This window comes from Giraffa tippelskirchi, chromosome 14, assembly GCF_054371585.1.
Source record: "Giraffa tippelskirchi isolate mGirTip1 chromosome 14, T2T-mGirTip1v1.2.pri, whole genome shotgun sequence".
Lineage (NCBI taxonomy): Eukaryota > Metazoa > Chordata > Mammalia > Artiodactyla > Giraffidae > Giraffa > Giraffa tippelskirchi.
In genome coordinates this window covers 69,650,823-69,676,858 of record NC_137288.1, presented here as the reverse complement: position 1 = coordinate 69,676,858, position 26,036 = coordinate 69,650,823, and the positions used below count along the sequence as shown (strand labels likewise).

The 26,036-nt window shown below is 48.0% G+C and overlaps 1 protein-coding gene across 9 annotated transcripts in view; it reads left to right on the top strand.

Annotated features, from left to right (window-relative positions):
• CCBE1 (collagen and calcium binding EGF domains 1) overlaps positions 1-26,036 on the top strand; it is a 401,394-nt gene that overhangs the window by 162,453 nt on the left and 212,905 nt on the right. For 4 of the 9 annotated variants that reach the window (XM_081563021.1, XM_081563025.1, XM_081563024.1 and 1 more), the window contains one exon: positions 21,640-21,720. The exons of 4 other annotated variants lie outside the window; for them this stretch is intronic. In XM_081563021.1, the coding sequence (XP_081419147.1) occupies positions 21,640-21,720 (81 nt within the window). Of the gene's footprint in view, positions 1-20,541; positions 21,203-21,639; positions 21,721-26,036 lie in introns of those variants that run through there. One more of the 9 variants, XM_081563023.1, reaches the window with a different exon arrangement.

Here is a 26,036-nt window from a genome sequence, read left to right as displayed (position 1 = left end):
TGGTGGTTTCTGCCGTTTGACTTAGCCAAACTGAATCCTAATTTTCTTTAAAACAGTGGTTCTCAATTAAGAGTGACTTTACTACCCCTTAAGGACATTCAGAAAGATCTGGAGATGTTTTTGACTGCCACAAACAGTCAAAACACCGCCCGGGGTGGGCGGTGTACATGCTACTGCCATTTAGTGGACAGACATCAGGGATGTTGCTAAATATCTCACAATGCGCCGGACGACACCCCCAAACAAAGAATTATTTGGCTCAAAAAGCCAACAGTGCCACAGACATAGAGAACAGATTTGCAGTTGTCAAGTGGGAGGAGACAGAGGGTGGGATGGACTGGAGTTTGGGGTTAGTAGGTGCAAACTATTATATAGAGAATGGCTGAACAACAAGGCCCTACTCTACAGCACAGGGAACTATATTCACTATCCTAGGACCAGCCATAATGGAAGAGAATGTATATATATGTATATCTGTCTGTGTGGTCACTTTGCTATACAGCAGAATAATAACAGCATTGTAAATCAACTATACTTCAATGAAAATAAATTTGTTTTGTCTGAGCCTTTTTATAAAAAAAAATTTATTTACTTGTTTTGGACTCTGCTGGGTCCTCATTGCTACACGCAGGCTCTCTCTACTTGCGGTGAGCAGGGGCTTCCCACTGCGGTGGCTTCTCCTGTTGCGGAGCTTGGGGGCTCAGGGGCTCAGGAGCTCGGGGGCTTCAGTAGTTTCAGCAGGTGGGCCCCAGAGCTTGGGCTCTGTAGTCGTGGTGAGCAGCTTAGCTGCCCCGTAGCCTGTGGGATCTTCCCGGACCAGGGATTGAAGCTGTGTCCTCTGCATTGGCAGGTGGATTTAAATCCCAACCCCCCTATTTTTTTTTAAAAAAAGTAAATAGTGTCAAGGTTGAGAAAACTTGCTCCAAAAGGAAGAATAATTCCAATCTGCCTACCAAAGACAAGTGCAGTATGATTAATAGTCTTAGAATTTTTTAAGTTGGTAAATAAACATTGAAGATTATAACTCCAACTACCATTCTTCAGGGGAAACCAGAATATGTCAAAGTGAAAAATGTATATTTAATGGGTTTAAATAAAAACTAGAGAAGACAACTAAACATGAACACAGTGGTATATCATCAGTTCAGTCGCTCAGTCGTGTCCGACTCTTTGCAACCCCATGCACTGCAGCACACCAGGCTTCCCTGTCTATCACGAACTCCCAGAGCTGGTATATTATTGCATTCGGTAATTTTACTATATATATGTACATATGTACCTATAGACATACATTAGAAACCTACATACATACACACAAAATCTACCTTAACAAGATTCAGGGCCATTTCTATTCTTAAACTACAGTGAAAGGGACTTTTATCAATACTGGGTTGACACTTTGTCAGTCCTCATACTGAGGCATTGGTCATTCAAGGCAATATCATATGTTCATCCATAACATTTCTGGTGTTTTTGTCCATGAGGTTTTATCAGTTAGTCTTTGCTGCATATCAGTTAGTCTTTGCTGCATACATCATTCCAAAATTCAGTAGGCATTTGCTTTCATGATCTTGAGTCTATGGGCTTCTGTGGTGGTCCAGATTATAAAGAATCTGTCTGCAATGCAGGAGACCTGGATTCAATTCCTGAGTCAGGAAGATCCCCTGGAGGAGAGAATGGCTACCCACTCTAGTGTTCTTGCCTGGAGAATTCCATGGACAGAGGAGCCTGGCCGGCTACAGTCCATGGGGTCACAAAGAGCTGGACACGACTGAGTGACTGACACTCTCACTTGAGTCTGCAGGTTGATAGACGTGCTGGTTTAGTTTGCCCAGTTGGGTGGTTCTTCTTGGGGCGCTGGGTCTTGCCTAACTTGGCTGCTTCGGCCTGGGCTTTGCTTCATGCGTGTTCTTTCACTTGGGCTGAAGGAGCAGCTACTTTGGGGAGGATGTTCTCCTAGTGCTGACAGATGTGCAAGACGGGGAAGCAGAAATGTGATGCCCCTTAAGATCGGGGCTCGAAAGCGGCACTACTGTAATTTCTGCCTACATCCCAGTGGCCAGAGCGAGTCACAAGGCTTGGGCTGGTAACAGTGGAGTGGAAGTTATGTTCTCTGTCCTCAGGGGGAAGAACTGCAAAGTCCGACGACAAATAGTGTGGAAGTTGGGAACCATAATTTAATCTACAACAGACATTATGGTAGCTCCCTATGACACCATCTCAGTAGTTCAGTAGTTTCATGGGTCATTTTAAAGTAGCTCTGACACCTTGTGGACACCCTTTCTGACTAGATCATCAATAACCATATAATTTTTGTTTAATTTGTTCAATTGTGAAATTAATAAAAAATATTTATTTGAGAATATATGAAAAGTACAAAAGATGAAAATAAAGAAAAAATCATCCACAATATTATAATCCACAGAAAATAATGTTTTGGTGCATTTTTTAGCATTAAATTGCTTTGGGATAAGAGAATTAACTTTTGCCTATGTTGAGAATTTGGAAAGTAGTAAAAAGAATAAAAATCACTTGAAATCCCACCCAGTTGTCTCTGTTAACACTTTTCTATGCACAGAATTTACGTAATTGGTATCAAACTGTATCTGAATTTCTCATCCTGACATTTTTCACCAAAATATATGTTAAGTATTTCCCATGTCATTAAATATGCTTTGCAAACAAAACGCTGATAGCAGTCAAATATTCCAGCACATAGCAATTCTCTATCCAATCACTTGTTTAAACTATTTTTATCTTCATCGTCAGTCCTCCTAAGATGGTGTTTTCTGCGCTAGTTATAATGCACATCTTTGAAAAACAGGTTCAAAAGGACTGTATCCCTGATATCAGTCAAATTCTGGTTTTGTACGACTTCACTAGTTGACATAGTGCTTGAAACAACTCAGCTATTTCTAGCAAGGCTAGCGGCGGGAGCCAAACTTCACGTGCACCAACAACATTCACAATAATTCCTTGGAAGTTCATACCTGGTTTATTTATTATCCTGGAACTAATATTAACATACGCTTTCCTGCTGATACTGTCTAGTGATTTTCTTCTAACGACTGACGGTAGGATATGTATTTCATTTGGTGATTGTGTACCTAGGCAAAGAGGCGCATTAAGGCTTTAAATCACAGAAGGAGTTCTGAGGAGCCACGTCGACCACTTAGGGTGCGGCAATACTAGGATATGGATGAGGCTTGAAGTACTAGCTGGTGAAAATGCTTTAAGGATTAAGTTCCAAAGGTTTAACCTAACTATCCCTTTATACAGGGCTTCCCCGATGGCTCAGTGGGTAAAGAACCTGTCTGCAATGCAGGAAATACAGGAAACTCGAGTTTGATCCCTGGGTGGGGAAGATCCAATTTGTAGTATATAAAGGGATCAATTTGTGGTATATAAAGATTGACATCAAATATTGTTGATGTCAAAAAGGTTGGCATCAAATATTACACACTGACATCAAATATTGTTAAGGGAGACATACAAGCCAGGTGTCTTCACTTTCTAGGGCTGCCTTAAGAAAGTACTACCAACGAGGTGTCTTAAAACAACAGAAATTTATTGTGTCGTCGTTCTGGGGGCTGGAAGTCCAAAATAAAATTGTTGGCAGGGCCACGTTCCCTGTGAAACCGGAAGGAGAGGATCCTCCTTGCCTCTCTGGCTTCTGGCGTTTCCCAGCAATCCTTGGCATTCCTTGGCTTGTAGATGAATCGCTACAGTTACTGCCTCCATCACATGTCACACAGCCATCTTTTCTTGTCTGTCTTAGGGCGTCCCTGGTGGCTCAGATGGTAAAGAATCCGCCTGCAATGTGGGAGACCCGAGTTCGATCCCTGGGTTGGGAAGATCCCCTGGAGGAGGGCATGGCAACCCACTCCAGTATTCTGGCCTGGAGAATTCCTCGGACAGAGGAGCCTGGCAGGCTACTGGGGGCGGGGGTGGGAGGGTTCACAAAGAGTCAGACAACTGAGACACTAACACTTTCATTTCACTTTTCTCCTCCTTATAAGGACAGCAGTCATACTGGATTAAGGGCCCATGTTACTCCAGTATGACTACATCTTAATTAATTACATCTGCAATGACCCTGTTTCCAAGTAAGGTCACATCTGAGGTGCTGGGGTTGGGATTTCAACATTTTTTTTTTTTTTTTGACTGTACCACGTGGCCTGTGGGATCTTCGTCTGTGACCACAGATGGAACTCACGCCCCCTGCAGTGGAATATCGAAGTCTTAACCCCTGGACCGCCAGGGAAGTCCTCTCAGCATACTTTTTTGAGGATACAATTCAACCCATAACACCAGGGAATGGAAAGTTAAAGCCCTGAGTAATTGAAATACCCCATGTGAGTATTTGTTCCCATTGCTTGGCTGGAAACAGTGAATACATAATAAAAACATCTTTCTGCAATTGTGGGATGGCATTAATGAATAGAATAATGGGAACTTCCCCTTTGATCACTGCCCAACATATATTCTTTAAAGAGTATCATGTGAGCATTCTCGAGGCACAGCATTTCTACGTACAGCGCTCATAACTTTAGCAAGGACACCTCCTTAGTTAACTTCTGTTTTCTGGGAATTTCCCAGATTTCTCTGGATTTCAACACGAGTGATATGACCCAGTAACAGTAGTGTGTGATATAGGTCGATATGACTAGAAAGGACAAATTTTTCTAATTCCACACATGGTCCGCAGTTTGGCTAATCGAGTGTATCTCAGATGCAGAGGAGCCAAAGTAGAAGATAGTTCCCAGAATGTGCGTTGATTAGAAAAGTCTGCCCAGTGTATTCCAGCTGGAGGCCAACTGGCAATGTCTTGACTCACTAAGGAGAGCAGCGCAATGTGGTTTCCTTCATATTTGCTCTCCTCATCATTCTTGATAAGTCATCATTGGCCACTAGGATCTTTCAGAAAGCACTTATGTAAACCCCAAAGCTCACTGATTTATTGGTTGTTGTGTAATAAATCAATTACACACAGACATTGTCTGTAACCAACATGCTTTCTTCAACCAACTGTGCTTATAGAATATCCGTAGCAGTATGAAGAGCTTGTAGCATGTAAAACAAACCCACTGGTGGAATGATTTATGGAATACTCCTAGAGCAACTTCAACCAGGATACTTAAACAGGTTAAGATCATTTTTCTTTACATTAGGACTGATGAGGGACAGCAGAATGACATTTTGTATCAACAATACGCCCCTCAGTAGAATTTTAAGCACCACCTAAATGTTACTCATTGCTCCTGTCCTCTGGGGTAGGCACTTCGTTTCACAGGAGGGAAATCTGAGACAGATAACTAGGTGCTTTCTTCTGATCCTGAGGGTCTGATAAAATGAGAATGTTTATTTATGATTTCTACAGTCGCTAAGTGTGTACTCACAGGATCATGTACACAGTATGCTTGCTGGGTCCAGTACTCCATCTTCTGTAGGACTTTTATGTATCGGCTTCCCTGGGGGCTCAGACATTAAAGAATCTGCCTGCGGTGCAGGAGACCCAGGTTTGATCCCTGGGTTGGGAAGATCTCCTGCAGAAGGGAATGGCAGCCCACTCCAGTATTCTTGCCTGGAGAAACCCATGGACAGAGGAGCCTGAGAAGCTCGGTCCACGGGGTCGCAGAGTCAGAAACAACTGAGCGACTAACACTTTCACTTTTAACCTCACATTACACTTTGTAACGAGAATTGTCATCATCTCTAGTTTAAAGATAAGGAAGCTGAGGACTAGCAAGGTTAAGTAACTTGACTCTGATCCCAGCTTATAAGGTACAGTGTGGCTGGAAACCCAGGGGGTGCTTCCAAAACCTGTCCTCTTCCTAAGTTTGGTTTATTCCAGTTATTTTAAATAACATCCTTAAGTTGTCTCCTCTGTCTCTTTTGAAGACATGCTGCAGCTGTGTTTCCAGCTGATGCCTATTCCAGAATATATCATTGATTCAAGGGGTAGCTCAGAGGGTAAAGAATCTACCTGCAATGCAGGAGACCCGGGTTCGATCCCTGAGTTGAGAAGATTCCCTGGAGGAAGGCATGACAACCCACTCCAGTATTCTTGCCTGAGAATCTCATGGACAGAGGAGCCTGGTGGGCTACAGTCCATAGTGTCATAAAGAGTCAGACATGACTGAGCGACTAATGCTTTCACTTTTCACTTTAGTCCCAGGAGCAGTCAAGTCAGGGACCCAAGATGGAACAAACAGGACCGCATCTGGTCAGACCCTCATCCTTGTCATCATCTTGGGCAGACTGCCTGTGATGTCCCCACTCAAGGTCCAGACAAGTCTGAGTCAGGGGCGGTGGTTTCTCAGCCCCAAGAGGCCAAGACTCTTCTAAATTGGACGCAGGTTGGAGGTGTCAAGAGTTCCAAGTGCCTCCCTTGCATTCCTTCCAGCTCACATGAGCTGTTATTCTTCCCATGGAAAGCACCACTGGATGCTTTTGTATGAGAAGGAGGATTATGTGAGATTATAAATAACACTCCCCCCACCCCCACCCCCAGGAGCATATTCCAGGAAAACATTTTGGGAGCCTAGAGGAAGATGAGTAAGTAGAAACAACCTTGGCCAGCTGCAACTGTGTCCAAAACACGCCTTCTGAGTTTAGAGCACAGTGACCTCACCCTGCAGCCGTGTGTAGCTGTGGGGACCACCGCCTCTCTCCCTGCCTTGTTCCTAAAGCGTCTGATCGATGTACAGGGACACTTCCCCCCAAAGCAAAATAAACCCAAACAAAATACCACCAAGCAGCTGCCCCCCCACCCCCACCCCGTGACTGAATTATATGAGGTGTCAGAAAACCATTCGGATGGCGTTCCTCTATGGGGAAAGCAAGGGATGGGGAAGAATGGCTTCCCAACTCCCCTCGCTGTTCAAATTTTTTTTACAAGGCTTTTTGCTAATGTTTCATGGAGGGAAATGACAAAGCCGTTTCCACTCAGTCTCCCTGGTTTGTTGGCCCTGGGGGATGGGGGATGTCGCTGTTCCTTTTTGAGACTCGTAAAACGTTTGTTGCTTTCATACTGAGATGGGAGGTCCCAGCCTCCCACATGCCTGCAGGGGGAGGTCTCCACGCGAGGCTGCAGGGTCCTGTCCCCACCCCAGCCCGCGGAGGCTCACCATCGCCTCTGGCAGACCTCCCCGTGGTTACAATAACCTCCCAGCAGGGGCCAGGCCACCTCCAACAGTCACAACATCTCTTTAAACGGGAACTTCCAACCTCCTCTCCCACTCGGCCTCCCAGCCCCACGGCGCCATCGGGAAGGCTTCTGATGGAACGTTCCTTCTGTCTCCTTCCCCGCCTGCAGGCGGTGATGCTGCGGTGCAGTTGCTAGGCAGAGAAGAACTTCAGGGGGAACTGGGATCTAAGTTCCCCGTTTCTTCAGTTAACTTATCTATTGGCTGTGCCAGGGCTTTGCAGCAGCTGCAGGACCTCTCAGTTGCAGCATTGGAACTCATACTAGTAGCATGTGGGGTCCAGTTCCCTGACCAGGAAGAGAACCCAGGCCCCCTGCCTTGGGAGCGAGGAGTCTTGGTCCCTGGACACCACCCGGGGAGCCCCAGAACCAGTATCTACAGGGTCTAGAAGCCCACAGTCATCTGCTAACAGAGGCCTGGACTCCAGCCCTCTGCCCACCCCGCTCAGCCCTGCTGGGGCGGGGGCCAGCTTTCCGTCTCCAAGCTAGTTCTCTCTCTGGGGTTCTGCTAAGTCCTTTGTCTTAGGGCTCCTACACATTCAGTCATTCCCCTGCTGTTTGTGCTTTTGCTCAGGAAAGCCAGCTACGGCTGGAAATCCTCAGAAGCTGGGTTGACAGAAAAGAGGTGTTGGTCGCTCAGTCTTGTCTGACTCTTTGCGACCCCGTGGACTGTAGCCCGCCAGGCTCCTCTGTCCATGGGATTCTCCAGGCGAGAATATTGGAGTGGGTTGCCATGCCCTCCTCCAGGGGGTCTTCCCGACCCAGGGATGGAACCTCTGTCTCTTGTGTCTCCCGCATTGGCAGGCGTGTTCTTCACCACTAGCACCACCTGATAAAAAAGAAGGGGAAAGTCAAATAACCGTGGGCCCCACGAGGCTTCTGATCTACGCTGTAGCCTCCAGCCCCGCTGAGGGGGCAGTGGATGTGGGTGGGGTGAGACAGGCTGGTTTGGACGCTGGATGCCAGCTCTCAGGTTTTGAACCCAGAGCCGCTGATATTACTCACTGCTATGATGTTGATGATAAAACTTTGCAAATGGCGCCATAGCGACATGTGAAATGAAGATACTAGAATCCTTTCCTTCAGTATGGCAGAATTGTTTAATAAATAGGAGAAGTTCATTCTATGTGAAAAATGCAATGATAAATCTTTTCTTATTCAACAACCATTTGTTAGGAACGTGTCAAGTATGAGGCCGAAGTGAAATATTTAGAGATTTACAAGTTTCCTTGTCTTCGATCCTGAAGCTTGGGCTCGAGGCTCTAGCCAAATCCTAAGTGGCTCTGAATTCTTTTCCTGCAAACAATGTAGTAAAAAGTCCTCCTTTTGTTTGCACGTCCGTCTGCTCCTGTTCCCGCCCCTCCCCCCGGGGTGCCTGAGGTTTCTCTGATTGTGCTAACTAACCATTTGCTCGCTGAGGTCCCCATTGACTCGTTATGAATTTGCAGGTGGCTGCTGGGAATTACGCACGGTCTGTGGCCACAGAGCTCAGCAGAACTTTTGGCTCACGCGGGGACCACTCTTGGAAACGTGCTTCCATAAATCACCCACTTGGCCAACTAATCATAAATGGCAAGAACTTATCGCAGGACAGGGTGGAATGAACTTTAGATTCACTTCCTCTTTCTTTAAGGGAACCCCAGACCTTGTTTGCCAGCAAAGCCCAAGCTCTCCGGCTGGGTGACTCAGGCTGTTAACGGAGACCAGCCCCGTCAGGGAACCGATGGTGACAGACCCAAATGAGCTTCCTGTAGGGAGGGTGGCCTGGGTAGTGACTCCCTGTGCAAAACAGCCTTTTCAGATAAGAGCCGAGCCGGTCCCTGGTGGCTAAGTGTGTGGTCTCCCAGACCAGACAGCCTGCATCAGATTTCAGGCCACTGCGTACTAGCCAGGGACCCTGGTTGCACAATCGGCCTGTCCATGCCTCAGTTTTCCTCATCTGTAAAATGGGGATAACTATATTTACCCGGCAGGCTTGCTGGGGGACTGGATGACATCACCTCAGAAAATCACTTAGAACAGTGCTTGGGACAGAAGGAATAGTCGATAAAGGATTGTCAGGACTGTTATAGAAAGAAGATGGGGCACAAGCTTAACCTCGAGAGGGACGCCTGGAGGCCCGTGTTCTCACTAGGAGCACATGAATTTCACAGTGTCGTGAAGACTGTGCATATGATCCCTACTCTGGCACTGGCACCCCAGCCTGGCAACAGATGGTGATATCACACAAACAGGATTATGGCCCTTTCAGGGACATCCCCACCCACCCCCAGCCCCAGCCAAGGGGAAAAAGCCCATCTCGTGGGAAAATATAAGGTGACACTTCTCAGGGAAGGGGGTTTTGAATTGTTTTGGTCTCAGCTTAATCTCAGGGGAAACAAACTCTTCCTTGACATCCAAGTTTTCTGTACCAAAGTCCCCCTCACCCAGGAATGATAGCATTTTGGAGGCTTCTGTTCAGTCTAACTGTTTTCCTTCAATCCCCCAAACTGCTGCTCTGTTTTCTTAACCTTGACCTAAGATTTCAGGGAATTCAGGGCAAAAGAAAAATAAAGCTAGCCTCAAAAATCATTACCACAGGCTGCAAACTTCCTCATGTTGTGGAGGCCACCTATTGTTGAGCTGCGGCCACTTCCCAACTTTTCAAAAATGTCCTGATTTCCTGAGACAAGGCCTAATACCTTCTGAAGGGTGAAAAGCTTGCTAGTGGAGGACACAGCTCAGTCTGCTCCAGTTCATTCATTGTGTGGAGAACAGCTTGGCCTGAAGAGAAAGAAAACCGTTTTTGTAGAAAGGGGCTGTTAAGTGGAGGCGGTTGGAACCACTTGCCTCCTGACCCTTTCCTTTGAGAGAGGTTTGAATGTGGATGGTGTTTTTGTAATAAGTGAGAAATAAATAAATACAGAGGCACGGTGCGGTCACCCCACGCTATGGGAGCTCCTGAAAGAGTCACAGGCGTTTTGTATGTTGGGGTCAAATGTCCGAGTCTCCAGTTAATGGTGGTCTTCTCCAGAGCGTTGGGCTTTGGTGCTGGGAGTAGGGAGGGGATGCTACGTGGTTTGCCTGGCTTTTTGTGGTGATTTCCACTGAGCTACTAATACCTTGGGGTCCACGACGCGGGACCCTAGCTGCTTCACGGATCACTCATCTATAAAGGAGGGAGCTTAGGTTTGAGGATCGCTGGCAACAAGCTGGAAATCAGCGGCCTCTGATTCCTCGGTGCTGGCTTTGCTGCGTTCTCTCTGAGAGGGTTGCCTATCAGTCCTCTCTCTTCCGGCTGTCTTGGGTTTTCACTGTGCTGAGTAGCTTTCTCTAGTTGTTGGGCTTTGTTGCCCCCTGGCGTGTGGGATCTTAGTTTCCCTGACCAGGGATCGAACTCCCGCCCCGTCCATTGGAAGACGGATTCTTCACCAGTGGACCGCCAGGGAAGTCCCACCAGGCCCACCATTCCTTCATCCAGGGTTGGTTCCAGCAAGAACTTAATCAACACGCTCTATGCTGGAGTCTTCAAAGAAAGGGAAACTCTAGCAATCCTGCTTCCAGGTCCTGCAGAAGAAACGAAGCTCTGCTGACACTGTGATTTCAGCGCAGTGAGACTGGGGTGGGGCTTCCGACTGCTAGGACGACAAGATAATACCTGTCTGCGGTCACGTCTCATCACACCCACAGGAATGCCTACGAGCTGCTCTCTCCTTCTGCCCTGGCCGCCCCTCGCCTCTGAGAGCAGCGCCCGCCTGAGGTGTGGTTGGCCATCTCGCTCCCTCCCGCTCGGAGCTGGGGGTCCCTGGGGAAGGTGGTTGTCTTCTTCATTTTAGTTGCTAACACACCCAGCGTTGTAATTGTATGTATTGCCTTGGTGGGTTAGTCACTGCGTCGTGTCCTTTGTGACCCCCTGGACTGTAGCCCGCCAGGTTTCTCTGTCCATGGGATTCTCCAGGTGAGAATACTGGAGTGGGTTGCCATTTCCTTCTCCAGGGGATCTTCCCCATCCAGGGATCGAACCTGGGTCTCCTGCATTGCAGGAAGATTATTTACTGACTGAGCCACCAGGGAAGCCCCTGTCAAACAGCAAATACAGCAAAAAAAAAAAAAGAATAATTTTTTTTTTTTTCCATGAAAGAAGGTAGGGAAGGTATTTCTCCCTTCTCTTACAGCAGAAGAGCAGGTACAATCATGCCATGCCACGCCACGCCAGTGTAACAACACATAAACATCACTTTGGGAAAGAAAGGTCCAGAACAACATGTGCGGCCACAGCAGGTGAGCTGAGGGAGGCAGGCAGGAGTGGGAGAGTCAGAGAGGCCATCTTATACACTCGAGAGGCTCTGGAACCAGAACCTTCAGGGCTGCGGGGTCTGGGAAAACTGGAAAGATAACAGTATTCTAAGAAAAATATTTTCACCGTTCCTCTCGTCACCACAGGACAGCTCGGAGAGAAGGTAACTGCCACGCTAAGATAGGAACGCAAGGGCAGGAGGAGCCAGGGCGTCTAAGCGGTGAGACCCGACCGCATCTAAAGGCATAAGGGAGACGCAGCCAGGGAGACGGCTGCGGTCGCAAGGAAGAAGTGACGAGCGGGTGGGAGCTGGACTCAGGGGCAGGCTGGGGGCAGGAGAGGGGCAGCACCCGGGGTTTAGAGACAGGTGATAAAGGACATGAGAGTGGGAGGTGGATGCAGGTCTGTTTAGGGCGGGATTTCCCAGCCTTGACACCACTGACATCTTGAGCCAGACAATTCCTTGCTGCGTGACGGGAGGAGGGGGCTGCCCTGTGCGCTATAGGAGCTTGAATAGCATCCTGGTCTCTGCCCACCAGATGCCAGAGCACCTTGGCCCCCAGCTGAGATGCCTAAAGTGTCCCCTAAAGTGTCAGATTTCTGCTCGGTGACAAAACTGACCCCCCCATCCCCACCCCAGTTGAGGAACGATGACTTTGTGGGAGCAGTAGGGTTGGGCAGGGAAGCTGTCTTACACTTGTGTACTTGGGGAGGACACACCTGAAGCGAGAGCAGAGGGGCTTCCTGGTGGTCCAGTGGCTCATCGGACGGCGCGTTCACCCTCCAGCCTAGGGCGTGTGGCTTTGATCCCTGGTTGGGAACTAAGATTCCACACGTCTCGTGGCCAAGAAACCAAAATGTAGAATAGAAGCAATATTGTCACAAATTCAATAAAAAGACTTTAGAATGGTCCACATTAAAAAATCTTAAAAAAAAAAAAAGCATGGATGAGCAGAGGAGCAGAAGGAAAGTAACAGAGAGTCAAGCAGGGGACAGAAGGGGAAGGCTGGTGGGCGAGGGGATGGAATCTGACCAAGGGAGGAACTGCAGGAACATGATCGATGGGAGAGAAAACTGAAGCAGAAGGCAAACAGAGACAGGAGAGAAAAGGACCCCAAGGAGACCAGGGACGGCTGGCCAAGGAGGACGCACACGGCCAGAGAGGCAGTTGGCTTCAGGTGGGTCTCGAGGGGCTTTAACGGTGGGTTACCCATGTGAGGGGTCAGGCCCATGAGTCTCGTATCAGGACGAGAGGACTCGAGAGCCAGATACATGGCAGGCTGCATACACATAACTTTCAGGCTCATAATAATATCCTGCAGATAAACGCTGGAGCTGAGAGACGGTCTGAAAGCTCTCAACTCCCTTCCCAATGAATTATCAGTGCAGTCATCAGCGATCAAACCAAAGAAATGACACTAAAAGTACACTCAGGTCCAAACATCACCCATCAGGCAGAAGGAAGATAAACAATTACCCTGCTATACCCCAGACCCCAAGGGATGTATGTGGATTCCATGAACCTAAACCAAAGCAGCTCGTTTTACCTGACATTCCTTCAGGATTCCGAGTTGTTGGTAAAGATTAGGGTGGAAGAATGCAAGCCTGTGCTAATCTGAAATATCTATAAGCTGACAACCTCTGAGGACTGTGTGTGTGTGGCGGGGGTGGGAGGAGTTGGGGTGGTAAGGAGTAGGGAGAGGGAGAGAAGCTGAGAGAAAGATCAAGACCAGAATTCTTCCAACTTTCGTGAGCAAACCTTGGTTGCCACTGTTTACCTTCCACTATTTCTGGATCTCAAAGAGTCAGTTTCCAGGTGGAAGGTGTTTCCATGGGACTATGCCAGACTTAGAGGTTTGCGAGACGTTTTGCCTAGGTATTTCTCTGTGGTGACTACAAAAATAAGCTTCCCCCAGCTCCGGCGTGTTTTCCTGATAGCTGAGTTCCATGAGAGTTCTAGGTTTGATAAAGACCTGTCTCAGGTCCAGGGCTAGAATGGGACGGACGGTTTGCAAACAAGCCAGAGCTCCAAGGGTTTTGAAACCGGATCTCAGTCTTCTCAGGTCAGCATTCCCATCCTCACATGAATCAGCGGACCGTCCGGCTCCACAGGGGTGGGTGTGTCCAGCGGATAAAGCCCGTGTTGCTGCAAGGAGAGCGGTCAGCGAGTACACTCAGGTGAGGCCTTACGGGGTCAGCTGGTTGACACAGAGCCGTGGAGGAAGGATCGTGCCTGAGCACAAACCGTGATAGAGTCTCAGGGACACTGATTATCACGGTGCACTTGGGGCCTTCTGTGGCTTTAATGACATCCCTGAGCAAACATCCCAGATGTAGTCTGTCTCTTAGGAGAAAACTGCCCAGATCTTTGCTTTTCCAAAGGGCAGTTTGGTGCAGCGTTAAGAGCACAGACCCTGGGGCTAAAAATGCCCCAACTCAAACCCAGCTCATTGCTCACAACTTGGTCCTTTAGGCCAGTGAATTAACATCTCTCTTCAGGGACTTCCCTGGGGGTCCTGTGGCTAAGACGCCATACCCCCAGTGTAGGGGGCCCAGGTTTGATCCCTGGTCGGGGAACTAGATCCCACATGCTGCAACTAAAGATCCCGCTTGCCACAACCAAGACCCAGCACAGCCAAAGAAATAAATAAATACTAACAAAAAAAGTATCTCAGCTTCTCACCCATAAAAAGCAGATGATAATAGAATCCGTGACAGAGGGTCACAATAAGGATTAGATGAGATAATACTTGTAGGCTTTCTTTCTTTCTCTTTTTTCTGGCCATGCTGTGCCCCATGCAGGGTCTTAGTTCCCCACCAGGGGTCAAACCTGTGCCCCCTGCAATGGAAGCCTGGAGTCCTAACCACTGGATAATACTTTTAAAGTGCTTTTAAAAATACATGCATGTATCAAGTGCTCAGTATTTGTTGTTATTCTTTGTGCCAAATTATTGGAAAATGATCATTGTCCATTAAAAGCATGCAGGAATGTGTCTTCTTTGGTATTATATCATGAAGAGGCCTCCATCTTGGTTAACAGATGTATCCCATGTTCTGTTAGAATCTAACAACCTCTAACTAGAATGCTAAGATTTTTAGGCACCATATGGACTGCCTCATTTTCTTTAAACAAAACTGCCCACCCAGGAGACTGCCGTCTCCTTAGGCAGGGGCCCTTTACTCTGTTGCAAATGTTCCCAGCCTGACCCAGTTAGAACGGCTCAACAGAAAACAATGCGGTCGCACCGATGCATAGAGTTGAAGAGACTCTTCACACCACTCTGGAACCGACCACAGCTGGGTTTTAACTAGCCAGTTCCTGGAGTACATTTACACCATGATTTGCTTTAAAATATATAAACGTCAGACAGGCACAGTATTCAGAAACACAACTATTTTCTAAGGGGAAGTATGTCCATTCTAATTTCTAACAACTGTTAGTGGCTTGACTTACCCAGGGCCTTCCTCACCTCCTAATGTTTACTTAAAGCCCAATGGTAGTGACAGCAATATGAATCCTACTGCTTAGTTTAGTCTGTGCTATGAAAGGATGTCTCTACTGCTAGCCATCTGTCCATTTCACAAAGTATCTTTTATGGAAAGTAAGTTAAATGTGACTGGGCAGATGACCCATCATAGCTGCACTCAAATTTTCAAAGATAATTAAAATTATGTTTGCTTTCATTGATTATCTCTGATGCAACAGGCATGTTATAGATCTCATTTACTCTCTTCAATGATGCTGTGACTTGGAGGTTGTTGTTTCTAATTATTTATGGATAAACTGAATCCCAGAAAATTGTTCAGGATCATGAAGGTTTTAGTTTTAGAGCTGGATTTCAGATCTAGATAAATCTGATTTTTAAGTCTAACTCCTTCCTCTTCCCAGTGCTATTTCTCTAAGTGTATTTTTTTGGGGGGGTTGCTGCAAGGCATGCAGGATTTTAGTTCCCTGACCAGGAATCAAACCTGTGCCCCTGCAGTGGAAGCAGTCTTAACCACTGGTGTGCATGTGAGTGCATGCTCAGTCATGTCTAACTGTATGTGATCCCATGACTGTAGCCCACCAGGCTCCTTTGTCCATGAGATTTCCCAGAGAAGAATACTGGAGTGGGTTGGCATTTCCTTATCCAAGGGATCTCCCCAACCCAGGGATTGAACCTGAGACTCTTGCATCTCCTGGATTGGTAGACAGATTCTTTACCACTGAGCCACCTGGAAAGCCTTAACCACTGGACTGTCAGGGAATTTCCTCTAAGGCCATTTTTTAAAAGGAGGGAGGTAAAGTCAACCTCATACCTGGAGGAAAAAATTATTTTTTATTATAGTAAGTACCACGATCTGCTAGCATGGGTAATGCAATTATATTTATTCCACCATAAAAGATACCTTGGCTCAAATCAGAAAACTTCTATTAAAGCCAACATGGTTATTACCTATCAAATTGAATTGATGCTATATTACTGAGCTATCTTCCAGTTCTCTATAAATACTAAATAAGTACCTTACTCCTACAGTGGTATGGGATACAAAGAGAGTTAGCACTACGAAAATAAAGCAGAGAAGTTTGTAGGAATGGCTGATACTCCAAGGAGTCAGTTCACAAATCCCGGGTTAATTCTCATGCCATGTTCTCCAGCAGAGACCTCATAGCGAGGGGCTGGTGGCTGTTCCTCTAATGCTGGACCCTTCATCCTTGTTCATGCCTCTGGGGACCACAAGAGATGGGGTCCTCCTAGCCGCATGTCCTGCCTTCCCCATTTTCCCCACAAGGAGCTGCAGAATTGAATGGAGCTAGAACATTCTTCTCCTCCTAGAAACCCCAGGTTTGATCCTGCAGCTGTGACTGGCCAAGGAGACGGCCAACTCCTATAGTCTAGACAAACTTCTTTGGAAGAAACCCCAGACACTCAGAGGGAGAGAGAGTGAGTGAGTGAGTGAGTGAGTGAGTGTGTGTGTGTGTGTATATTAGAACTCTCATGAACATGATATCCAAATCACATAAACAATTTTTCTGTATCTTTTTGAGACATTCAACCAAGTAACAACAAGTTTCTCTCTGTTTAAAAAGATTTTGCCCACTTTTCTTTTAGCCACCTATAGGCATATAAGGCTACCCAATCTTTTAACATTACCTTTATTTCAGAGTTTGGCAAAAATTGTGTGATTCTGTCACAGACATAGGAATCAGATGTTTCTTCCTGTCTTGGGAGAAAATTCCATAGATCCATAGCTTGAATAATACTTTCAGAATTTGGACAAGTTAAAACGAAGGCAGACTAGTTGCAAAGATGGTGTACACACCCCAAAACCAGGGCTTGAAAGCCCTTTGGCTGTGTGAACATGTTTGAGGCTTCTTGCCTTGAGCATGTCCTCACAATGGCTCGGAGACTGGGGCGCTTTGATACTCCTCAAGGGGTAACCCAGATTCCCTAAGCAGACCTGGCCATATGTCAGTCAAAACGGAAACTGAAGGAAAAGTACCAGGGCAACCTGTTTATTCTCAGGGTATGTGTTCATATGCGTGTCCCTAGCAGGTCTGCATGCACGCTGCCCAGTGCTTGCCGGGTCTTGCTTCTTTGAAAATACCTTTCGATGACTATTGCTATCTTCCAGGGAGGCCAGCAGGAAAAGTCTGTGAATCTTTGTTTAAGCCATTTATAGGTTTTTCCATGATGGCTACCTTGAATCTTGTAACTGATCAGGTAATTATCCTGAATTGAAATTTGAGACTCTGAGAACTGGTTTGTGATTCGCTCTATTTTTTGTTTTTAATATTTATTTTTGGCTGCATTGGGTCTTAGTTTTGGCACATGGGCTTCTCTTGGTTGAGGTCCAACACGTGGTCTCTATAGACGGCAGCATGCTCTCTCTAGCTGAGTCTTGCAGGCTCTCAGATCCCCAACCAGGGATGGAACCTGTGTCTCCGGCGTTGTAAGGAGGATTATTAACCACTGGATCATCACTGAAGTCCTGCTTTAAATGAGTAGGAATTACACAATCCTGCAAACTAACTTCACTTCAGCTTCATTTTATTGCCCTCCCCTGATTTTCCCCTTTGCCCTAATTGCTTTATCTAATCTGCTCCATACCATTTGTTGTTCTTAGTAAGTTATGTCCGACTCTTTTGCAACTCCATGGACTGTAGTCCGCCAGGCTCCTCTGTCCATGGGGTTTCCCGGGCAAGAATACTGGAGTGGGTTGCCATGCCCATTTGACAGCTAGATTAAAGAGAGTAGATCTTAAAAGTTCTCATCACAAGAAAAAAAAAATGGTACCTTTGTGTGGTGATGGATGTTAACCGGACTTTTTGCGGTTATCATTTTGCTATAGACAACATACTGAATCATGCTCTACACCTGAAACTAATGCATTATATGTCCATTTGCCTCAGTTGAAAAAATGAAAGTTAAAAATGTTTAAAAATGAGTGGAAGAAGCCATGGTTCTTATTTCAAAGGATACTCTGCCAAGTGGCCTAGTTTTTTTCTTTTCTTGCTTCACTTTGCTTGTGTATGCTGGCCCCTGTATTCTCCAGCCAGTCAGCCCCTCCCCCAGACAACACTCAGAAGCTCTTAACCATAGCTGGTCCACCAGGAGGTGGAATTTACAGCACAGTCTATATCAAAGCCCTTGGCACAGCCTCGCATCCCTAGGACACGGTGAATTATATAACTATCTGCTCTCTGCTGTGTTTCAGGGAAGCTGACAGGTCTATATGGAAAACATCACGGAGAGTGGTATGCTGAAAAGTTAACAGTCGTACAGAGCCTCCCTTGAGGAGCACTGAGGTCCACATCATTAATCTTTATAACACTCCCATGAGAGAGGCAGGAGGTGCGTCCTCTCAGCCCGTGTTTCAGAAGTGAGAGAATGGGGCACATCAGTGGGGGAGATGAGTTAGGGTATCAGGAGAGAAAAGCCCAAGCCCCTGGAGGTCCCTGCCACACTCAGCTGCAGTCTGACGTCTCCCATGCAGGCTGCAGCCTGAGCTAACACAGGCTTTGTTTTTAACGGGCGTGTATAACTTTTCAGGGGACCAGAATGCATACAGGACAATCACATCTCTTTCCACTCTGCTGTGCTTTCCAGCCCAGCTCCCCAGGAAATGTCCTGTGCGGTCCATAGCTGCCAGTGGATTTAAACACCAGGTCTCCAGGCAAAGGTTTTCAAAAGGTCTCTACCCCAGCTGCCCTCTTTCAGACATGCCCTCTGGCCACCCAGCCTCAGGGCTTCCTCCCCAGGCAAACCTGGCCTGTTTGCTGGACCCCAGCACATCCTTGGATACCTCTTCTCATCCGGGCTCGGTGGAGGGGCTGAAAATAACCCGGCCTCAAAGTCAGCTCCTTGACTCCCAAACCGACTCCTCCCAAATCAACAGATTTGACTTTGCTTTTATCATCTACAGCCTGAATTATTGTCTCGGGAAAGCTCCCTGTCCCCATATGTGGCTTATAAACTATTTAATGAGATAACTGATGACTTGTAGATACCCACAATTACAACAGTAGAAAAGCAAAATAAGAGGAGAAAAAAGACCGTCAGATGTAAAAATAGAGTAATAGGTATGAAGAATAGATCTTCCTAAGAAGGGCCTCTAAAGTGACACAAATTTTATAGCCTCTAAGATGGGTTTCTTTTTCAGGTGCTTAGAGGGGTATCTCTTTAGGAACTCAAACAGCTGTTGTGAAATAAACTATCTAAAAGCAGAAAGTTAAAAAGTTAAAACTGAAAATCCTGTGTAATATAATCATTTAGGTTCAAAATAATAACAGTTAATTCTCCTGAGCACTCAATATATATATATACCAGCCACTGTGAAAATGTGTCATATGCATTACCTTATTCATTACTATTAAACACGTATAGGGAGTTTTCTCCATTTTACAGATGAGAAAACTAAGTTTCAGAAAGGTCACTTGCCCAAGGTCACTGACCTTGGAAGCCAGGCATCCTGGGTTTGAATCCAGTTTTTTTCTTTCTGACTTTATGATGGTCACTGTCAGGTTTTACAAGTTTCTGAAATGTCTCCTGACCATGTGAAAATTCACTTCTTTTGTGTGATTTCATATCAAGTCTGATTTGTACTCTGCCATGCCTGTGTAAGTTTTGTAGGAAAACCCACCTCGCTGAAGTCGGACTCCTACTTTCAAGGGATATGGTATCAAATAAAGTCATAAATGTGAAAAACCTTTGGAAAATATAAAAACATTCTACAGAACAATGAGGATACCACTGCTTTAAAAAATGTCAAGATGCAGGTGACACGCAGGATGATTCTCGGTGGCCCAGAATATTTTGAACCAAAATGCCTGCTCACCTAACCCATGAGCACCCTAGTAACTTGTGAACAAGCTGTCTTTTCATCTCCTCGGGAAAAGCTGCAGAAACCACAGGCTTGTTAGAGGCTGGGCATTACAACCTCGAGCTCTGGCAGCTCGTTTCTGAGCCACGACCACTGTGGCTCGCTCAGGGAGGCACGTTTATGTCAGGAGTTACTCTTTAACAGACAGGCACGGAAACGCCGAATGGGCAACCAAGTGTGAAGATGCAGAGGCTTACGAGTTACACGTGGGTCACCACCAGCTGACCCGATTAACGGCCCGGCAGCCCGGGGGTTTCAGGAGACCCCTTAACAGCCTTGTTAACCAGCTGGCCGCAGGCCCCTTCAGTGTCTCATCTGACCTTCGAGGAGTTTCCAGCTCTCACCTGTGTGCGTGGTGTGACACAGCATTAAAGCAAGAGGGTTTTTTAAAATTAATTTATTTAATTGGAGGCTAATTACTTTACAATATTGTGGCGGTTTCTGCCATACATCGACATGAATCACCCACGGGTCTACTTGTGTTCCCCGTCCGGAGCCCCCTCCCACCCCACCCATCCCTCTGGGTTGTCCCAGAGCACCGGCTTGGAGAGCCCTGCTTCATGCATCGAACTTGGGCTGGTCATGTTTCCCAGCCCTCGGAAAGGGCTGACCAGAGCTCATTGCTTGTTTGACCGGAGGGCTAAGGGACTGGAGACAGACACGCTCTAGTTTCAGGTCTGGGGCCGCCTTCACCTCCTGCGTCCTCCCTTCTACGAAGGAGATGGGGGTTGGGGGACGGGCAGTGTAGACGCTCGAGGGGCGGGAGGCAAAACATGGGCCTGACCCGCGTCCTTGGAAGCCAGCCCACCACGGGAAGGAGGCGTGTTAAGCCTTCTGCCCCCCGCCTCCTCCCCCGCCCCGGCTCCGCGACCCCGGGGTAAAATGCCAGCGGCCGCCCGCGCTCCGCACGCCGCGCACGGCGCCCAGCGGAGGAAGGGGCCGGTGGGGAGGGTGCCGCCCTGAGCCGAGCGCAGCGCGTCCGTCTGTCAAGCGTGAGCCTCGGCACCGACACCGCCTGGACCCCCGCGGGCCCTGCCCCTCTGCCCGGCTTGCGCCCCAGCCCCGAGCTCGACCCCGAAGCCGCCCCGAGCCGCGCAGGTGGCTCCGACGCCCCCGGCCTCGGGCGCCCCCCGCCGGGGACAGGCAGGCGGCGGCGCGCGCGGAGAAGCCGGGCGCAGGGCTGGAGAGGCAGTCGGCGCCGCCAAGAAGCCGCGAGCGTCCCCGATGGTGCCGCCGCCTCCGAGCCGGGCAGGGGCGGCTAGGGGCCGGCTGGGCAGGAGCCTGGGTCCGCTGCTGCTGCTTCTGGCGCTGGGACACGCGTGGAGCTACCGCGAGGAGCCGGGCGACGGCGACAGGTTCGCGCTGCGGGTCCCTGCTGCGTGCGCGCCGGCTCTCGGGGCGCAGGCGGTACCCTCTCCCCACCCTATCCCGCTGGTGCCCCGCGCGCTCTCGGTTTTCCCGGGCGCTCACCCCTCCGAGGCGAAGGAAAGCTTCGCAGACTCCGGGGCAGGAGCCTCTTCCGCGCGCACACCCCGGGCTCTCGCATCCGTGGCTCGGGGCTTGGTGACACCGCGCGCCGCCCTCCTGCCGCCGTCAGTGCCCCGCTTCTGCACCTCTTCCCTTGGGGGCCGGATTCGCTGCGTGGGACCCTCGCCGGGCCCTGACCTCGGGGTCCTCTCCGCGTCCGCGCTTGGGGACCGGCGCCGTCTCGGCGCGCGGGACGCGGGTGCCCGCGCGCACTGCCCTCCGCTCTCGCGCGGAGCGGCCAACCAAGTTCCCCTAACTTTTTCAGAGAAATCTGCTCCGAAAACAACATCGCCACTACCAAGTATCCGTGTCTGAAGCCTTCGGGGGAGCTCACCACGTGCTTCAGGTAAGCCCCGGGGCTCGGCTGACCCGGCTCGCGCGCCCCCGGGCTGGTCGGGGAGGCGGCGCCCGCAGGAGGGGCTTGGAGGCTCGCTCGGGGACCGCGGCCCCCGCGGGGGTACTCCGTCCTCCCTGGTGCAAACTCTTTTTGTTTTCCTTGTGTGTGTGGTTTCTGAGCCGGAGCAACCGTGGGCAACTGAGTGTCCGCACCTGGAGTTCGTGCCCTCAGAAGCAGAGGGCGGTGGTTTTCCGCTCCCCGGGATGCTGGCGTGGTGGTTGGAGAAAAGGTTGCCAGTTCCAGGAAGAAAGGGGATGGGACTGTGGGGTGAGCGGCGCGGCATAGCGAAGATGAGCGGTTGTGCTTGCGTTTTGTTTTGAGCATAAAGTCAACAAGGAAATCCTCAGTCCTTGGCTGTGTGTTGACCTTTTGCCGGGACAGAGTGTAACTTTGTCACGGCCTCTGGGCGGGCGGTCGATAAGGTTGTTCGTAAAAGCCAAAAGCGTCAAGATCGTGGAACCACGGAAGAGGATCCATCTACCTGAAAATTCGGTCCGCAGATCGCCTGGGTGCTTGTTAAAAGCAACTGTGATGAGAGCCGGGGCGTCTGATATGAAAACTGCCCCCGGGTGGTTCTGATTCTCAGCGAGGGGAATCGGGGTTCCCTGCGTGCCGCTCTCTGAACTGAGGGGCGGTTCGTTGTCACCATAGGTGACTACAGGCGCACTGTCCCCGTGCCTTCACGGGAAGGAGGCACGCAGCCAAAGACTTGTGAGTTGCCTGCATTGTAAAGGTATACTGTTCGAGGTCCAGGGATCACACACTCCCAGCAGACTCCATCTAGGGGAATCCTGCACTGTCTAGGTGCCAGAATCGATCCTGGGCAGTACAGGATAACAGGGTAATCCTCAAAAGGGAACTGGAAAGAGAAGGAGGTCGCCCTAATGATGCCGTAGCGGATGGCTCCTGACGGTCTCAGCTGTGAAAAGCTGCATGTGCTGTAAGGCCCGGATGTAAGTGGTTCAGGGCTGGTCAGTTTAGAGGCACAAAAGCACCACCAGTTATGTCGCAGACCCCAGTTTAGAAATCTGTTGGCAACAGAATGACAATGATCACTTAAGGGAGACAACAGTCCCGTGAATCCTTGGGAAGGGATTCTCTGAGCCATGGGCGGTAACCATTGAACAGAAATGCCAGTTGTTAGGGAGGACTGGAGTGTGGTTCTGTTGACTGTAAAGACCTGGAGAAGTTAACAGGGTAAGCAAGGTCTACCCAGCTGGGGGACCTGACCTGGTGGTGCCGGCTTCAGGATTCTGCCTGGCTCCAGCCCTGTGTTTTATCCACACTGTTTCTTAGGACACATTTCCCCCTATCACCACAGCATAAAACCTCTGATTTAACATGGAATGTGTCCCTGAGATGGTTTGCTCATTATTTGGTCCCTGAAAGGCTTCCCATAAGTCAATGACAGTTACAGAATGCATGTCCAATTTTCAGAAACCATGAGTGCCTGATTAGCGTTCTAAGCTGATTTCGTTTGTTATGCTGTTACTATCATTCCCCCCCACCCGGAAACTTTTAAAAACAGTGTGGTGTTTTTTCCTGCACTGAGACTCTACAGGAGTCATGAGCAGTGTCTTGATGTATTTTCATTAATGGCTACTCAAAGAAACGGCTTATGAGAGCTAACAAAAGGATATCTCCCTAGGAGAAAAGAGCTTGGAGGAATGGGAGGGTGTTTTCAGCTGGAGAAAATGGTCCCTGTGAATACTGTCTCTTTGGTTTTGCTCTCAGAGTTCTAAGTGTACTTCACTGACTTCATACAACTTCCATAGTTCAGTAACTTCCTGGAGACAGTCAGTTGGCAGCTGCTGTCCCTATTTTGAACCTCGAGGATGGAGGGACGCTGGGTGCTGATTGGTGTGTGAATCCTGCTGTCTTGGCCCTGTAGATCCTTGTTCCTCCCGGTGTGGTCTGGAAATTGGCACAGGCATCATCTGGGAGCTTGTATTGTCTTGGGGCTCTGCCCAGCCCTCCTGATTCAGAACTTGCATGTTAATGAGATGTGCATTAAGGCTTGAAGGGCTGCCATGGAAACCAGTGTCTCAACACAAGTCATGGTACAGACCCATTTGGACGGATCCTCAGGAGCTCAGAGGCCTCCACAGTTGAGCGGGTAGTTAGTCCTTCTACCATAAAACCAGAGAAAGAGCCAGCTTCCCAAGAAGCTGGACTCGTCAACTGTTGGATGACCCTTAAGCTGAGGGAAGTGTGTCTGATTGCATAGAATCCCAGTTTTAACGGAAGTCTCTAGTGAAAGGATTTTTGCACAAGAGAATGGATCCCAGAAGTCACTCCTGAATTGTAGAAAGTGATTTTTTTAACACTGACTTTTGAAAAATCATTGGCATGGAGGATGAGTTTAATATTAAATAAGTAAATGAATATGGTAGATGTGAGTTATAAATCTGATCTACCATTATTCCTGAAAGTATATGGAGGCTTAAGTATCATAATATGGGAAAGAGAAAGATGGGGTGGGAATAATATTTGTCCTGGACCCCACCCCTACCTGCGTACAGCTGTTTTCCATGGTTTTACCTAAGCAGCATCTTTCCACTTTAACCTTGTATTAAATGACAGTTGGAGGATTTACTGTATATTCAGCACAGTCCTACACACTTTATGTACATATAGCTCTAATGCTCAAAGCCACTTTGTAGCGTGTGGGTGTCTGTTTTACAGAGAGAACTGAATGAAGCTCTGGGATTTAGTCCACTTGCCCAGAGTCGAAAAGTTAACACACGTGAGAGCCCAGGTTTGTCTGACTTCAAAGCCTGGGCCCTTTCATCATCCTGGAGGTGTCTACAGATGAGCCTGAATTTCCAGATCTGGGATCTAAGTAAGGAAGGCTATAAATTTAAACAGATACAAACTCAAGACAAGTAGTTAGGTAATGCCAGCATCCACCGTGACCGCAGTGGTTTTCTGAGTTGCCATTGCCCTTGATCTGTCTCAAACAATTGACTTTATATTATCATATTATGCACAGAATTGGTTCATGCATGGAGAGCTTTCCTTCCTTGTAGAATTTCTTTCATCTTAATCACAGTCTCTGTCTCTAGAGATTCTACCCCATTGTGCTTTGAGCCAAGTCCCTGAACTTGATGAAATACTGAATGAATGCCTTTGGCAGCTTAAAGGACACGTTCGCTCAGTGTTGTAATCTGACATACGATAGAGCATATCTTTTACCAGTAGTTAAGATTTCACAGTTTGTGTGACTTATCTAGGCTCTAAATTTATTCTACCCAAGCACATAAAGTTATCATGGCATTTACCCTCTTGTGGCTATTAGTTTTTTCCTGTTCCCAAACCATGTAATTTCGGAACAAAATGTTTGGGTTTACTTTTTGTTATTTAGTTGCTAAGTCATGTCTGACTCGCTTCACTCCATAGCCCTCCAGGCTTTTCTGTCCACAGGATTTCCCAGGCAAGAATACTGGAGTGGGTTGCCTTTACCTTCTCCAGGGGATCTTCCTGGAACAGGGCTCAAACCTGGGTCTCCTGCATTGGCAGGTGGATTATTTTCATAGCTGAGTCATTGGGTCTCATCAGTAAAATGACATGTTAAAGGATTTTTTAAAACCAGAAAATACATTTGAGTGTAGGAAACATTAAGACATCAACTCGAGTCTGTATCCAATAAGCATGCTAATTAACTCTTTGGATACATGAGCCGATTAAGGATTTGAGCATCTATTATGTGCTTAAAATAATCCTAGAAAACACTTGAGCAGTCTCTGGTCAAGTTTTGCAGAACTGATTTTTCGACCAAGGGCTCTAACTGTAACCAATATACAATGTACATGACTGAGTTCAAAGTTGCGTAGTTTAGATTATCAGTGATGGGGAAAGAGATTAGAAGCAGCTAGGAATGGCTTTATGGACTTGATTGTTTTTAAGTGATTTTTTTTTTTTTTTTTTTACAGAGGGGTTTGTGTTTAGGTTGGATTAGCTCTGATCCTCAGCTCTCTGGTTCACGGACCCCCAGGGGAGGCCCTCAGCTCGATTAGTCCCGTCAGTTGTGTCTCATTAGGGTCGTGTTCCCGTGGGAAATAATGACACTGGGATGTAAAAACTCCCACTTCAAGATAATGCAGTGGCATTGCCAAATCCTGTTAGATTATGGAAGTTAACGTGATATTTCTGCAAATGTGTTTACTTGGAAATTGGAGAGCAAGAAGGTTGCTTAATTAGAGCAGCCATACCAGACAGAGAGCCCGGGACTCTAGCTAAGGCTCCGCTGGAGGCAAGGCTGGAGA